The 13,349-nt window shown below is 41.5% G+C and overlaps 1 protein-coding gene across 4 annotated transcripts in view; it reads left to right on the forward strand.

Moving 5' to 3' along the window:
* The window catches only part of ano2b (anoctamin 2b), a 30,115-nt gene extending 17,020 nt beyond the window's left edge, over positions 1-13,095 (forward strand). For all 4 annotated transcript variants that reach the window (XM_078798327.1, XM_078798332.1, XM_078798330.1 and 1 more), the window contains 11 exons: positions 1,326-1,400; positions 1,507-1,708; positions 1,775-1,886; positions 1,959-2,016; positions 2,168-2,268; positions 2,748-2,890; positions 5,275-5,427; positions 5,956-6,008; positions 7,835-8,013; positions 10,385-10,490; positions 11,577-13,095. In XM_078798327.1, the coding sequence (XP_078654453.1) occupies positions 1,326-1,400; positions 1,507-1,708; positions 1,775-1,886; positions 1,959-2,016; positions 2,168-2,268; positions 2,748-2,890; positions 5,275-5,427; positions 5,956-6,008; positions 7,835-8,013; positions 10,385-10,490; positions 11,577-11,924 (1,530 nt within the window). In that variant the 3' untranslated portion in view covers positions 11,925-13,095. The remainder of the gene's footprint in view (positions 1-1,325; positions 1,401-1,506; positions 1,709-1,774; positions 1,887-1,958; positions 2,017-2,167; positions 2,269-2,747; positions 2,891-5,274; positions 5,428-5,955; positions 6,009-7,834; positions 8,014-10,384; positions 10,491-11,576) is intronic.
* Positions 13,096-13,349: the final 254 nt, after the last annotated feature.

A 13,349-nucleotide genomic window follows, 5' to 3' on the forward strand; every position in this document is an offset into this window, starting at 1 on the left:
CCTGGTTCCTCCCCGGCCACCCCACTGGCCATGTAGACAATTCAGGTATCAACTTATCAACTGGGTGAAATGTTTGTAAAAGAAAAAAAAGTGTAATGTGAGGATAAAAAATTTAGATTAATGAAATGCTTTGTCACCACCAACATTTATCTACACAAAGCTGAGATGCAGGCATATTTTTTCCTTAAATATAAAAAAAACTGCCTTGCTCATCTACACAGGTTTGTTTAAAACATATAAAAGTGGCCCGTGCCTGTTTGGATATTTTAGTAAGTAAACAAAAGTGGTGGTCGCGTCATGGTGCTGCATGAGTGCTGCCGGCACTGGGGAGCCGTGGTTCACTCAGGGAAAACATGAATTCCAGCATGCACTGTGACATTGTGGATCAAAGGTTGATCCCCTCCCTTGGAAAGTGGGTCGCATTGACCACACTGTTTATTACACTCCAAGTCAATAGGGGGCAGCATATTACTCAAGACTACTTACTATTAATGTAAATATATTGTGTTCTAAGCTCTTTCTGACAATTTATTAGTGATATATCCTAAAATAAATGTTCGCATTCTTCTTTGTCTTGGTTGTTTCAAAGCAGTCACGTCTGACTCCATATTAAAAAAGATCATAAAGAGGTTAGAATCCAAAGAGAAAGATACACATGAAGACAGAGACTTGAGTGGAGGGATGGTGAGTAACAGAGGGAGGGCGGCTGAGTGGGAGTGATGCATGCTGGGCAGGAAGCCAGAGGTAAGATTAGTGACCGTCTCTATGGTGACACACATCTCGCTTCTCACACATGTACGTTCTGTAAAATTGGAAATTGGGCATTCTATAGTTGCTGTCAATTTTATATATATTTATGTATATGTGTGTCTTATGCCATGTTTGTGTGTGTGTGGGGGGGGGGGGGGGGGGTCAGGGACGCACCTGCAATATGTTGCACTCAGTCAGTTTCTCCACTAGATGTCAGCAATGTCTTTCCAACCATAGTGGTAAAAAACGTTCTCAATTTATGCTAAATGAGTAAGATTCCATTCTACCCATGTCTGAGCTTGCCCAAATTTAGACTGTGATTTGAAGAACATTGTGATAATAACTAATGAAAAGGTGACAAAGGTTGCATACTTGAATATTTTTCCATTTGTACAAATCTGACACAAGTGGGTCAGTCTTTTTTTGCCTTTTTTGGATATTTAACCGAGCAAATGGCAACAAATACTAGACATGACTTGTTGGAAACATGATAAATTTGGCATGAATTACATCATGTGACTATAGAGAGCTCCAGTGCAGTCATGAATGTGTTTTTTCCCACTCTTTCCAATTAGGCTGCCATTGAAAAGTTAACCTGGAAAGACCGTCTTCCCGGATATTGCATCAATGTCTCCTCCATTCTTTTCATGGTTAGTCCGTGCATTGACTAACTGAATCATACATGTTCACTGTAGTTGCTAATGTGCATGCATTAGTATGTAAACACCATGAATGTGTATCTTTCTCCGTCCTTAGTTCGGCTTGACCTTTTCAGCAGTTTTCGGCGTCATCATCTACCGCATCACAGTGTCGGCCCTGATGGCCATGAGCCCAGACCCGGAGACAAAATCCAACGTCCGCGTCACTGTGACGGCCACTGCGGTCATCATCAATCTGGTGGTTATTCTGATCCTGGATGAGATCTACGGCGCAGTGGCAGTGTGGTTGACCGAGCTAGGTAGACAAATAAAATACATAAATAACCTGGTCAGACATCTTCACGGTCGAACTTCATATTTTCCAGAGATTCCAAAAACTGAGACCAACTTTGAGGAGCGCCTCATCCTGAAGGCCTTTTTGCTGAAGTTCATGAATGCATATGCACCCATTTTTTATGTGGCTTTCTTCAAAGGACGGTATGTCGTGCACCCCCACGTGTGATACCAACTACAGGAAGCTGAGTGGATGTCTTCTCGTATCATTTTTAGGTTTGCAGGTCGGCCTGGGAGTTATGTGTACGTCTTCAATGACTACCGAATGGAAGAGGTTAGTTGGTATGCATCTTTATAGTAAAATACACAGAGCATCATCTTCTAAAGAAGGATCTGGGTGAGGCTGGGCCATACTAAGTACTCCACAAGAACAGGCTTAAGTATTCCACCTCAAAAGTATAAATACGTGTGTGTGTTTCCATCAGTGTGCTCCAGGAGGCTGCCTTATTGAGCTGTGCATTCAGCTCAGTATCATCATGCTCGGGAAGCAGCTAATCCAGAACAACATCTTTGAGATCGGCATCCCGTAAGTAGACTACATTCCTCTCTTCTGTGTAAGAAGCTTTGAACTTCTTGAGGTGGGATATTATCTCTAACAGGCTAGTGGCATGCACCATTTTCCACACATTCCCAAATGTGTACTTATAAAGTGCTTCCTTGTTCCAAAAGCATTCCATTCACAGTGGTTGTCATCATGTCTTCATTCCTAATTATCTCGATATTAATTGTGACAGTTTTATAATGATTACATAACCTACATGAGCTATCAAAGAGATTGCTTTGTCATCCTCTGTCACAAACCACTTTACTGTGTGTAAAACCATAGCTGGTTTTATTAGCTTTTTTAAATTCGATTTGTTTTTTTCACATGTTGTAGTCGATGTTAATTTCCATCATCACTAAACAAATTTGCATAGCCAATAAAAGCTGGCCAAATGCACTCGAGTCATAAGTAAGCTCCTTCACCTCATAAATTCACCTTTTGGTGTCTCTCCATCCCAATAGGAAGTTGAAGAAGTTGGTGCGTACGCTGAAGGATAAAGGAGGAGTGGAGAAGGAAGAGGAAGAGGAGAGGCTACCACAACAGTGGAACCTGGATTACGCCCTTGCCCCCTTCGAAGGCCTCACGCCCGAGTATATGGAAATGAGTGAGTTTAAACTTGTAAAAGTACTTCTTTTACAGTCTCTTCACAATATGAAATATGTATGAAAATGTGTTAACATATACTAATAGAATTTCTACTATGTTACACTTTTGTGCACTCTGTGTGTATGCTACCGGCCTTGCCTCCACCCACTGAGACCGAGACCCTATGACTGAAAAAAGCGCTCACTCCATTCTTGCCATTGTTCCATGGAACGAAAGCGTCAAAGTGCAGAAAATAATGAGCGAACTCTCTTGACGAGCATTCATTCATTCATTTTTGACCGCTTATCCTCACAAGGGTAGCGGGGTGCTGGAGCCTATCCCAGCTGTCTTCGGGCGAGAGGTAGGGTACACCCTGGACTGGTCGCCAGCCAATCACAGGGCACATATAGACAAACAACCATTCACACTCACATTCATACCTATGGACAATTTGGAGTCGCCAATTAACCTAGCATGTTTTTGGAATGTGGGAGGAAACCGGAGTACCCGGAGAAAACCCACGCATGCACGGGGAGAACATGCAAACTCCACACAGAGATGGCCGAGGGTGGAATCGAACTTGAGTCTCTTAGCTGTGAGGCCTGTGTGCTAACCGCTCTCCAATTTGCAGCTGCCGGCAAAATTATTTGGTTATTTTCATTTTATCATTTGATTAATTAATTAATATGTTATTGTCTTAGGCCCAGTGCCCACAAGAGATCTCGCAAGATCTTGTGACTTTATCATGTTTGTTAAAGTCACTTTACTTCCTTAGGGACTTAAATCACAGCAAGTGTCATATACTTGATGTCGTGTTCCCACTTGAGAGTTGATCTTTTGTTGTGATCATGTCATGTGATATAGATAGACAGAGGTGGGAAGTCCTTTCTTGTGCTCATGTTGCTACAAGGCACGGGACGGAATGTCAGAAATGTCTGGGCAACCGCACACACTCGCACATGCTTGCCAGCGTGTGAATTTGCAGCACTGGTGTGGCGGGTCATGTATTTGGTCCTTGGGCCTTCAGTGGGAACTTAATGGACTTCTAATACCACCACTATCACGTCACACATACTCATGTTTGTTTTCTCTCCTATGCGCGCGCTTAAACTCGTCAACCTAAGGCTCAGGCGGCGGACAGTGAGGTGATTGTGAGCTTACCCTCTAGCGCTCGGCTCTCTTCTGTCGCATCTCTTTTGTCTCTTTCTTCGCGTGGAGTCCCGAGAAAGCCATCGGTCTCCAGCTCAGCGGAAACCCCCGTTCTCACACTGCTTAAATTCCACTGCACAGACTAGATTGTCTTGTCTCGGCAAAGAGGTGAAATGTCATCCACAGATCATTCCTACAAGAACACTGATGTATATATATTTAGAAGCGTTACAAATGAAGCTGGAAAGGACTCAAAATGTTAAGTGAAGACTATATCACGTTACAGTAAGCCCTGGTGGTGTAATGGTACACGCTGCTGCAGGTTCAATTCCCAAGCCAGGATAAATGGGAGAGTTGTGCCAGGAAGTGCAAAAAATTAGGCAAAATCGATGGAATAGCATAAACAGCATAGGTAAAGTCTTAAAGAAAACACATTTTACTCTTTTAAAGTTTTAATATTATTCATTCATTCATTCATTTTCTGCCGCTTATCCTCAAGAGGGTAGTGCGGGGTGCTGGAGCCTATCCCAGCTGTCTTCGGGCAAGAAGCGGGGTACACCCTGGACTGGTCGCCAGCCAATCACAGGGCACATATAGCCAAACAACCATTCACACTCACATTCATATCTATGGACAGTTTGGAGTCGCCAATTAACCTAGCATGTTTTTGGAATGTGGGAGGAAACCGGAGTACCCGGAGAAAACCCACGTATGCACGGGGAGAACATGCAAACTCCACACAGAGATGGCCGAGGGTGGAATCAAACTCCGGTCTCCAGCTGGGAGGCCTGTGCGCTAACCACCACTATTATGTGCAACAAAACAACAAATCACTGTGCGACCCTGTAGCAGTTGCTGAATCGGGCACTATTTGGGCAGGACCAGGTCCTGGTACTGGTACTGGAAGGTGATTGGACAAATATCCTGTCTAAGAATCCAATCAGAATCTTTACTCTCCGGCAGTATTCACTGATGGATGTGTGCTGTGAAAAATGATTTTGCATCCCATTTTAGCCACAGTGGAGTGTTTTAACCCTAAAAGGCATCATGTAAAGCACAGAGCTAGACTGTGACTCCTGACTAGACATGCGCTGTCGGCTTTAGCATCCTGTTGGAAGGTTTAAATAGATAATGTAGCCCCCATTGGCATCCAATAGTAGAAATTCACGATATATACAGGGAGTGTTACGAGACATCATAAAGAGTATTTTAGGGGTTTAACGGCAGTGTTTTTTCTTGCTCTTTCTCCCACAGTTATCCAGTTTGGCTTTGTGTCTCTGTTCGTGGCCTCCTTCCCCCTTGCGCCCCTCTTCGCCCTGCTGAACAACGTCATCGAGATCCGACTGGATGCCAAGAAGTTTGTTACAGAGCTCCGCAGGCCGGTGGCTGCACGCGCCAAAGACATTGGTAAATTCTTCTGGAGTCATGGAAAAAATTATTACGTCACTCATGTTTCTTGTTCAGCTCATTTTAAAGACTAAATGTCCATTGTTTGGACAAACATAGTGATGGAAACAGAAATAGCTTGGAAGACTTGATTTCTTTAATAATTAATAAAAGATCTTACCATACATCAATACGTCTCTAGTCAGTTGTACCAGGCATTCAAATGAACAAGATTTTTTTTCATAGCTTCACATTTCTATGACAAATAGACAGAACCAATGTTGTAATGCTGAAGAGAAAACTACTCCGTCAGCATTAAACTGTTATGGGTATGACAAGTGTAACATGTTTTTAAAGCGCATGCAGAGGTAAATTATTTATTGATTTATTTTCTGGACTGCGCACCCAGCGATGAATTGAATAGAAGCATTCCTCGTAGCATTTACGGTACATTCAAATCCAGTTAGTGCTTCATTTTAAATAAGAAAATGGCTACCCATCTTTGCCTGTACTGACCATCCCTCCCTCCCTCTCTGTTTTCTTCTTTAGGTATATGGTACAACATATTGAGTGGCATGGGAAAATTCTCAGTCATAATAAATGTAAGTAGAGGCTGTAGTTGTAATAGCAACACTATGTCATATTTCAAGCTTTAACTATATTTTGTTTCATCTTACAATCATTCATAAACCTTATGTGTAACATGAACACCTATTTCTGTCCCTTTTCTGTGCATTATAACAGGAGAAAACAAGTTAATTTGAGCTAGCTTACAATGCTGTCATTGGGTTATACCAGGGTTGGGCAAATATGTTGACTCGTGGACCGCATTGAGTTAACAAAATTGTCCGGGGGGGCAGAACATATATTTAACACACATACACACTATTTTATGCTTATAATTTTCCTTGAATTATTTGTCTAATTTTATATGTAAAAGTGTTATACTATCAGCTGTATGTTCTCATGTCCCGTTTTCCAGGAGCACTTTAAACACCAGACCACATCAAACTGTCATTTAATTTTACAGTTTTGTTGTTTTTTTTTTTACTAAATAAGACATACGACAAACAAGTCATGTTGCCAGTTTGTATGTTAAAAGTTGAAATACTTAGAAAGCCTGATTCAGACGCTTGGTGGGCCACATGTGGCCCCCGGGCCATAGTTTGCCCACCCCTGGGTTACATCTATTTTGACTATGAAGCCCTCTAAAAAAAAACTTTAACAACATTTTATGGTTTGATATACATGCTGTGATCATGCATTAACACGGGATGGCTGTGTCTTCCAGCACAAGACATGTGCTCCATTCCTCAGGTAAAAAATGCAGACGGTAAACGAGCATCTTGTTGAGTCTTTGTAGCGAAATTGAGAGGTACATATCCGCTCTTCCTTCTGTGAATGACGAGCTGTCAGTGAGGTGTTTTGTACTAGAGGACTGGAACACACGTCTAGTGCAGGAAGACACAGCCATCCCAATGAGAATGGATATTGGAGGTGTTGTCGCTGTATCTATGCTGCTGTTGTTGAAGGAACTAGCATAAGTATGTGTATCAATGTGCAGAGGAAAGAAGTTTGGGTAGTGTTTTAAATCATCAAAATACAGCAAGATACTGCAACTATCATCAGTGTGCGTGTTAATGCATGATCACGGCATGTGTATATCAAACCTTGCAGTTATTTTTTAGAGAGGTTTATATTGGAAATGACAGCATCGTAAGCTAGCTCAAATTAACTTGTTTTTCACTTTTATTTATGAACTTTATTTAATATTATTTTTTGTGGATATTTACATCTTTCTGTTACAACAAACACACCTTAAAAGTTCTGTACCATTCATATCTTTGGAAAATCAGCAGGGGATCAAATTTTATTTTCCCCACTGTATGTTAAGTATTTTTTTTAAATCTCAAGTCTTTTTGCAAGTAGGCCTTTAAAAATGAGGATGGTTCTGTCATATAAAGGATCTTTGCTAAGGGATTTTGCAGTACTACCTAAAACCACAAGTGTTTAAAAAAAACGGCATATAGGATCATAAAGCTCAAAGTGTGTGGTCGCCTTTGCGCAGGATTTATCCCCGAAAACTAACTGAAAGCTGTCATGTTTGCTTTCAATATAAGCAGATTTCTGACAGCTGCTGGAGAAAAGCTTGTTTATGCTGGAGCTACGTGGACATGCGTTGAAGCTACTCTGTAAGGACTTTGCAGCAACATTCCCTGAGGACTAAGGGCTCTAGTTTGCTCTAGTCTTAGGAGGAAAAGAGAAAACGCTACATCATGCCTCATAAAGACACAATGGGCTATTTTAACCCAGAAGCCTGATTACAAGAGTCTATGAGAAGCGGGCACAAAGTCACTGCAACAAAAAAAATGTTTAATTGATTAGTTAGTATTTACATTCCTCTGTTATGTTTTCTTTCTCCCGGGAGGCCTTTGTGATCTCCTTCACGTCGGACTTCATCCCTCGACTGGTTTACCAGTACATGTACAGTCACACAGGCACCATGCATGGCTTCATCGACCACACGCTCTCCTACTTCAACGTATCCAATTTTAAACCTGGCACGGCGCCACACAACTCTCATCACGGAGATGTCACCGTCTGCAGGTAAAAAAATGTGTTTTACCATCAGTTTCGACTATAAGAGGTGTTTAAGTTGCCAAATGCAGGCCTTTTAAGCCAATAACGAGGCACTGTGTGGCCACAAAAGATCGCTGTCATCATCTCTTTCATATTGTCCTCCAGAGGGGAAGGTCATGCATGTCATCTAAGTGTGACCTGCTCTTACATAAGTCACAAATGAATTCCAGTCCACGAATGCCAGTCTTTGTGTCTGTGCATGTCTCAGCCATGATGCCATCCTGTACGCCTCGACTGCTCACAGGCGTGAAATTGGCTTTAGGGTGAGTCAAGAAGGATGTGAGTGTGTACAGTGGTGTTGGAAGCGGTGCCTCAAGGCAGAAGGCAAGCTATTCAACCCCATGGCTTCTGAAACAGCTCCTTACTTTGTCCAGTCAGCTTAGATGGATGTATGCAGGAAGGAAGAAAATGGGTCAAAATATGAGAAAAAGGTGTCAGTCAGCTGAGAGAAGAGAGGAGACATTGTTGGATAGAGATAAACATCCAAATACACCCGCTTTATAGTTAGATTAGATTAGTTAGATTAGTTAGATTACATTATCTTTTACACTGCATGGAGACTGGCTACTGAAACAGCAGAGCCCAGCTGGCATGCAAGGGCTGTGATTGAAGAGGAAAAAACCCTCCTCCCATGTAGTGTGGAAGTGGTGAACAAACTTCTTTCTCCTTCTTTCACACTCACTTTCTTAGGTTTAGAATAAGTAATAGTCCAGGAGTAGAGGCTTCAGGTCAAATATCTGAAGGGGTACGTCACTCTAAAAGGTTTGGGAACCACTGATTTAGGACAAATGTGTCAATAGTCTGAGTCCTTAGTTAGTATGTTATAAAATAGTCAAGGAACACATTCAGTCTTGCTTAGTTGTCTTATCATAAACTCTTTGAGATATCTTGTAAATCTTCCCAACTATTGTGAACCAGCACATTACATTACATTAATTACACATTACATTAATGACGTAGAGTGACAGGCAGGAGAAGTTACAAATGAACCTCGTTTGTTACAGCAAGTACGATATACTTTTTGTGCCATGTTTGTTTGATGGTGTGCTGCAAGATATTTCTAATTTAAAATACTGTATGTATCTTGGCTCAATAAAGGTCACGAAACACCATTGCCAAAGAGTATTGATGCTCCAGTTGCTGCAGAGCGGCATAATGAGATGTGTGTGTGTGTGTGTGTGTGTGTATACAAGTAAAGAGGGGCGCATAGTCTATTCCGGCCTCGGTGGACTATTCATAGTCAAATCTGTGTATTGTAAAAGGCAGTGTTAGCTATGATTATAGTTTCCTATATTGGTTTTGGTTATATATTTGAGCTTTTATTGCCTTCAACTGTAGTCCAATTAAAGTTGGTGGTCAGTTTATAGAAGGCTATCACACCGCACATAATAGTGGTCTTGAAAAGCAGACATACGAAACAAGATTTAGTATGCTGAAGTCATAAGATTTTGCTTAATTCTTTGTCTTTTCTTATTTTAATCCTATTGTGCTTATTGTCTGTCCTTTGTATTGAGTTGTGGACTCCTATAGAGCAGCTAGCGCAGAAAGCTTTCGAGATCTTCCAGATTCTGCACCTCTTTCTGCAGCGTTTCCATGGATTTTCTGCTTTAGACCCAAACGGTCTGTTTAATGTATTCCACCCATGGCCTGCCTCCAGGCTTTGCTGTCATTGGTCACACTCCCAAGCACTCCCGAGGACTTCCGTATATATAGGTCCGTGTTTACTGAGTGCAGGCAATCTGTAGCCCATATAGGGAAGTCCGGATGACGTGTGTTCAGGTTTCACATATGGATTGTGGATGATTCCAAAAAAAGTGCAGTTTTCCTTTAAAGGGGAATGTTGTTTTCACGCTGCTGTATGTTGCAGTTGCAGTTATTCAAGTCCCACGGCTGATTCTGAGGGGAAAATGGACCAGCAACAGAGAGTAGGGTGCCACACAGGACGCCATTGAACCTAGAATCGCTACTGTGCACATGACAAGGTTTATGGTGTTTAGCTTACAGGCAGTGTCATAGACTGAGGGAACCTTGGTTGGCATCACTAATTTATTACAGAAGGTCAAATACTTTCTCTATCGTCTTTCTTAGTGCCTCTTTCCTATATGTCTTGGGAATATGTTAACCATTAGCTAAATGTGCGGTCGGGTGTTTGTTTTGGTTTAGGGTTTTACTACAAAGCTAATAATGGAACGGAATCCTAATAAAATTCCTCCCCTTGAAGGATGTTTTAGTGAGGCCGATTCTCAACATTTTAAGTGCAAATGACAGGATTCCTCCAGTTCAAATAATCATATAAATCAGGAAATGATGAGTATGTGTTTGTTTGTTTTTCTCTCAGGTATAAAGACTACAGGGAACCCCCCTGGTCTCCAGATGCGTATCAGTTCTCCAAACAGTACTGGTGTGTCCTAGCAGCAAGACTGGCCTTTGTCATACTCTTTCAGGTAGGAGCACAGCTGGCGTTTGGCACATCGTAAAACCGTTCACAGCAAAATAAACAACAAGCGTCTCTGAACATTATCCAAAAGTCTGGATTTTTGGAGTTGAACCCATTTCTATCAAAAATATACAAATTTCTGCAAATAACACTGCTCTGATACAATGTTATGCAAGTGTGTTATGTGTAGCCAGTCATTCCGTATTAGTTGCCTCACATTGTACTCGGAAACATTACCAACGCCTCAGTCAGTTAGGGAGAAGTTAATTTGATAATGAGCCCTCTGTGCATACCTCTGGAACACATGTGCACCAAATGTCCCTCAATAAAAACACACATTTTGAAGCTATACTCGAGGCTATCCTGGACTATCTATAGAAAATAATAATAATACTACAGACAGGGTTCAAGGTAAGTCCAAGCCCTCTTGAAAAGCATCTGATCTCCCTTAAAGATGGAAATCCATCCATCCATCTATCTGGAATTCTTTTATATTGTATATGGTTGTTCTAGGGCTGCACGGTGGAGAGTGTTTAGCATGCAGGCCTCACAGCTATGAGCCTTGAGTTCAATTCGGCCATCTCTGTGTGGAGTTTGCATGTTCTCCCCGTGCATGCATGGGTATTCTCCAAGTACTCCGGTTTCCTCCCACATTCCAAAAACATGCTAGGTTAATTGGTGACTCCAAATTGTCCATAGGTATGAATGTGAGTGTGAATGGTTGTTTGTCTATATGTGCCCTGTGATTGGCTGGCGATCAGTCCAGGGTGTACAGCTGGGATAGATTCCAGCACTCCCGCGACCCGAGTGAGGATAACCGGTAGAAAATGAATGAACAAATGCTTGTTCTACAAAGTAACCCTGACGGTAGATTATATAGCAATGTCTGGTACATTTTTACAAGCCACAATCTAGCCTTAAGGCTGGAATTTAAATTAGAAAAGTGCAATCATTCTTTCACACAGCCATGTATGTAGGTCTGCATTTTCTGCTCAATTGTGTTTTCATTGACTAAAATCGAAATTTGTTTGACGATTTGAAACATTTTAGTGTGACAAACATGCAAAAACTCCCTGTCCTCATTTTCCTGTAGAACCTTGTGATGTTCCTCAGCTTGGTGGTCGCCTGGGTCATCCCGGACATCCCGAAAACCATCGTGGAGCAGCTAAAACGTGAAAAAAAGCTCTTGGTGAACCTCTTCTTACGAGAAGAAAAGGACAAATTTCAGCTCATCCAGAGCCTTTTCGCCAAGGATGCCCCCCACGAGCCATTACCCATCCCAGGCCGCTACAGCACCCTACCCCAGTGCCCGACACAGGCACCGACCGGGGACGAAGGAGGAGGGCCCAGGGCGAGGTGCAGGGCGGCCAGTTTCAGCTTGTACACCAGGAAGATTCCCCCGTCACCCAGGAATGAGAATTCAAGACACACAGCTGTGTGACAAAAAAGAATCAAATCGCAGCGTCAAACATCAAGTATGAACACAACAATCTGAATGTGTGTCCGTGTTGTTCCCACCTGACCAAGTGTTGTCATTTTTTTATCGAAAAGTGGGGCTTACAGCTTCATAGCGTAGACAAGCAATAATACTCTAGTAGGCGGAACTGAACAGTAACTAAAACACTAGATTCAGTCTTTTTATGGATGGAAGTACAGCATTGTACCTTTAGGTGTTGTCACTGGAGTAGTACTGCTGTTGACACCTTTCTCGTGGCAAACAGACCTGTGGGGAATTGGTACCAATCAGCCAATGTGGAACATTAGTGTAGATTGTACCTTCAGGGACACAAATGGTGACAGTGATGGAATACTGCTTTATGTGCTTAATTATGCTAGTTGTATGTATTTATTTTCAAACCGAACCCGTAGCAAATACACAACAAAAGATTCTATATACTTATTTATTGTTTGTGAGAGAGCTTCCTGAAAGTGCTTATTGTTTCTATTGTCCATTTAGGGGTGTCCAAAGTGTGGTGCTCGGGGCTAGTTTTGTTTTTTTATTGTAAAAAAAAACGAAAAGTACCGTTAGGTCATTATTATTAACGAGATGAATTTGCTTTGTCACTTATACTACAAAGCTAAGATGTGAAAGTTTTGTTCAGCTAGCTTATGTTGACCCACATGTGATTTGGTTTACATTTTGTTTCAATGCTTCTGTTTTTTTTGACACAGTTGTTTCTCAGATGAATGAAATTGTAAACTTTTCAAGAAAAGTCAATAGCCGCTGTCAATTTGTGTTTTGGGGCAACTAAAAGAAAAATCCACTCCTTACATATTTGCAACATGCTGCAAAATGTCCTTTGTGTTCCAGAGGCCTTGTTTCGCTACGATGACAGAACGTGTGTGTTCTCTTACGCTCCAGCAACAGACTGTTACGTGTGTTTTGATCGACTTAGAGCAAGCAGATTGTGATTGTGGTATATTTGTTTGTCCTTCACGAAGACACGTTAAGACTTATTAGGCTGGTTTAGAAATTGAGTGTCTAAAATCATTTCAATATTATTGTATGAAATGTTCCTTTTATCGCAAGGTTCTTTTTCTATTTCTCATCTGCCTTTTTTGACTCCAAATAGAGAAAGGTTCAAATGAAAACAATAAACATGTATAAGGTGGTGGACTTTTCTTGTTGCAAGACCTGCCTGGTCTTCAATGTTTTTCTTCATAAAACAGTCAGGCCTGACAAATAAAGTTTTGTGCGTCATGTTATTATTTTTAAAACTACAGAATTTGCACATACAGTACTGTATAATATTTTCAAAATGCATCACTTTTACTTCACCATTCTTTTAATGCTAGTTGTGGCGAGATTTTGTAATTCCACTGAACGTACCACCGACGTCATTTCCTGTCCGGATGGTTACATTTT

This window comes from Doryrhamphus excisus, linkage group LG2 (assembly GCF_037039965.1).
Source record: "Doryrhamphus excisus strain RoL-2023G ecotype Guam linkage group LG2, RoL_Dexc_Guam_v1.1, whole genome shotgun sequence".
NCBI classification, from domain to species: Eukaryota; Metazoa; Chordata; class Actinopteri; order Syngnathiformes; family Syngnathidae; genus Doryrhamphus; species Doryrhamphus excisus.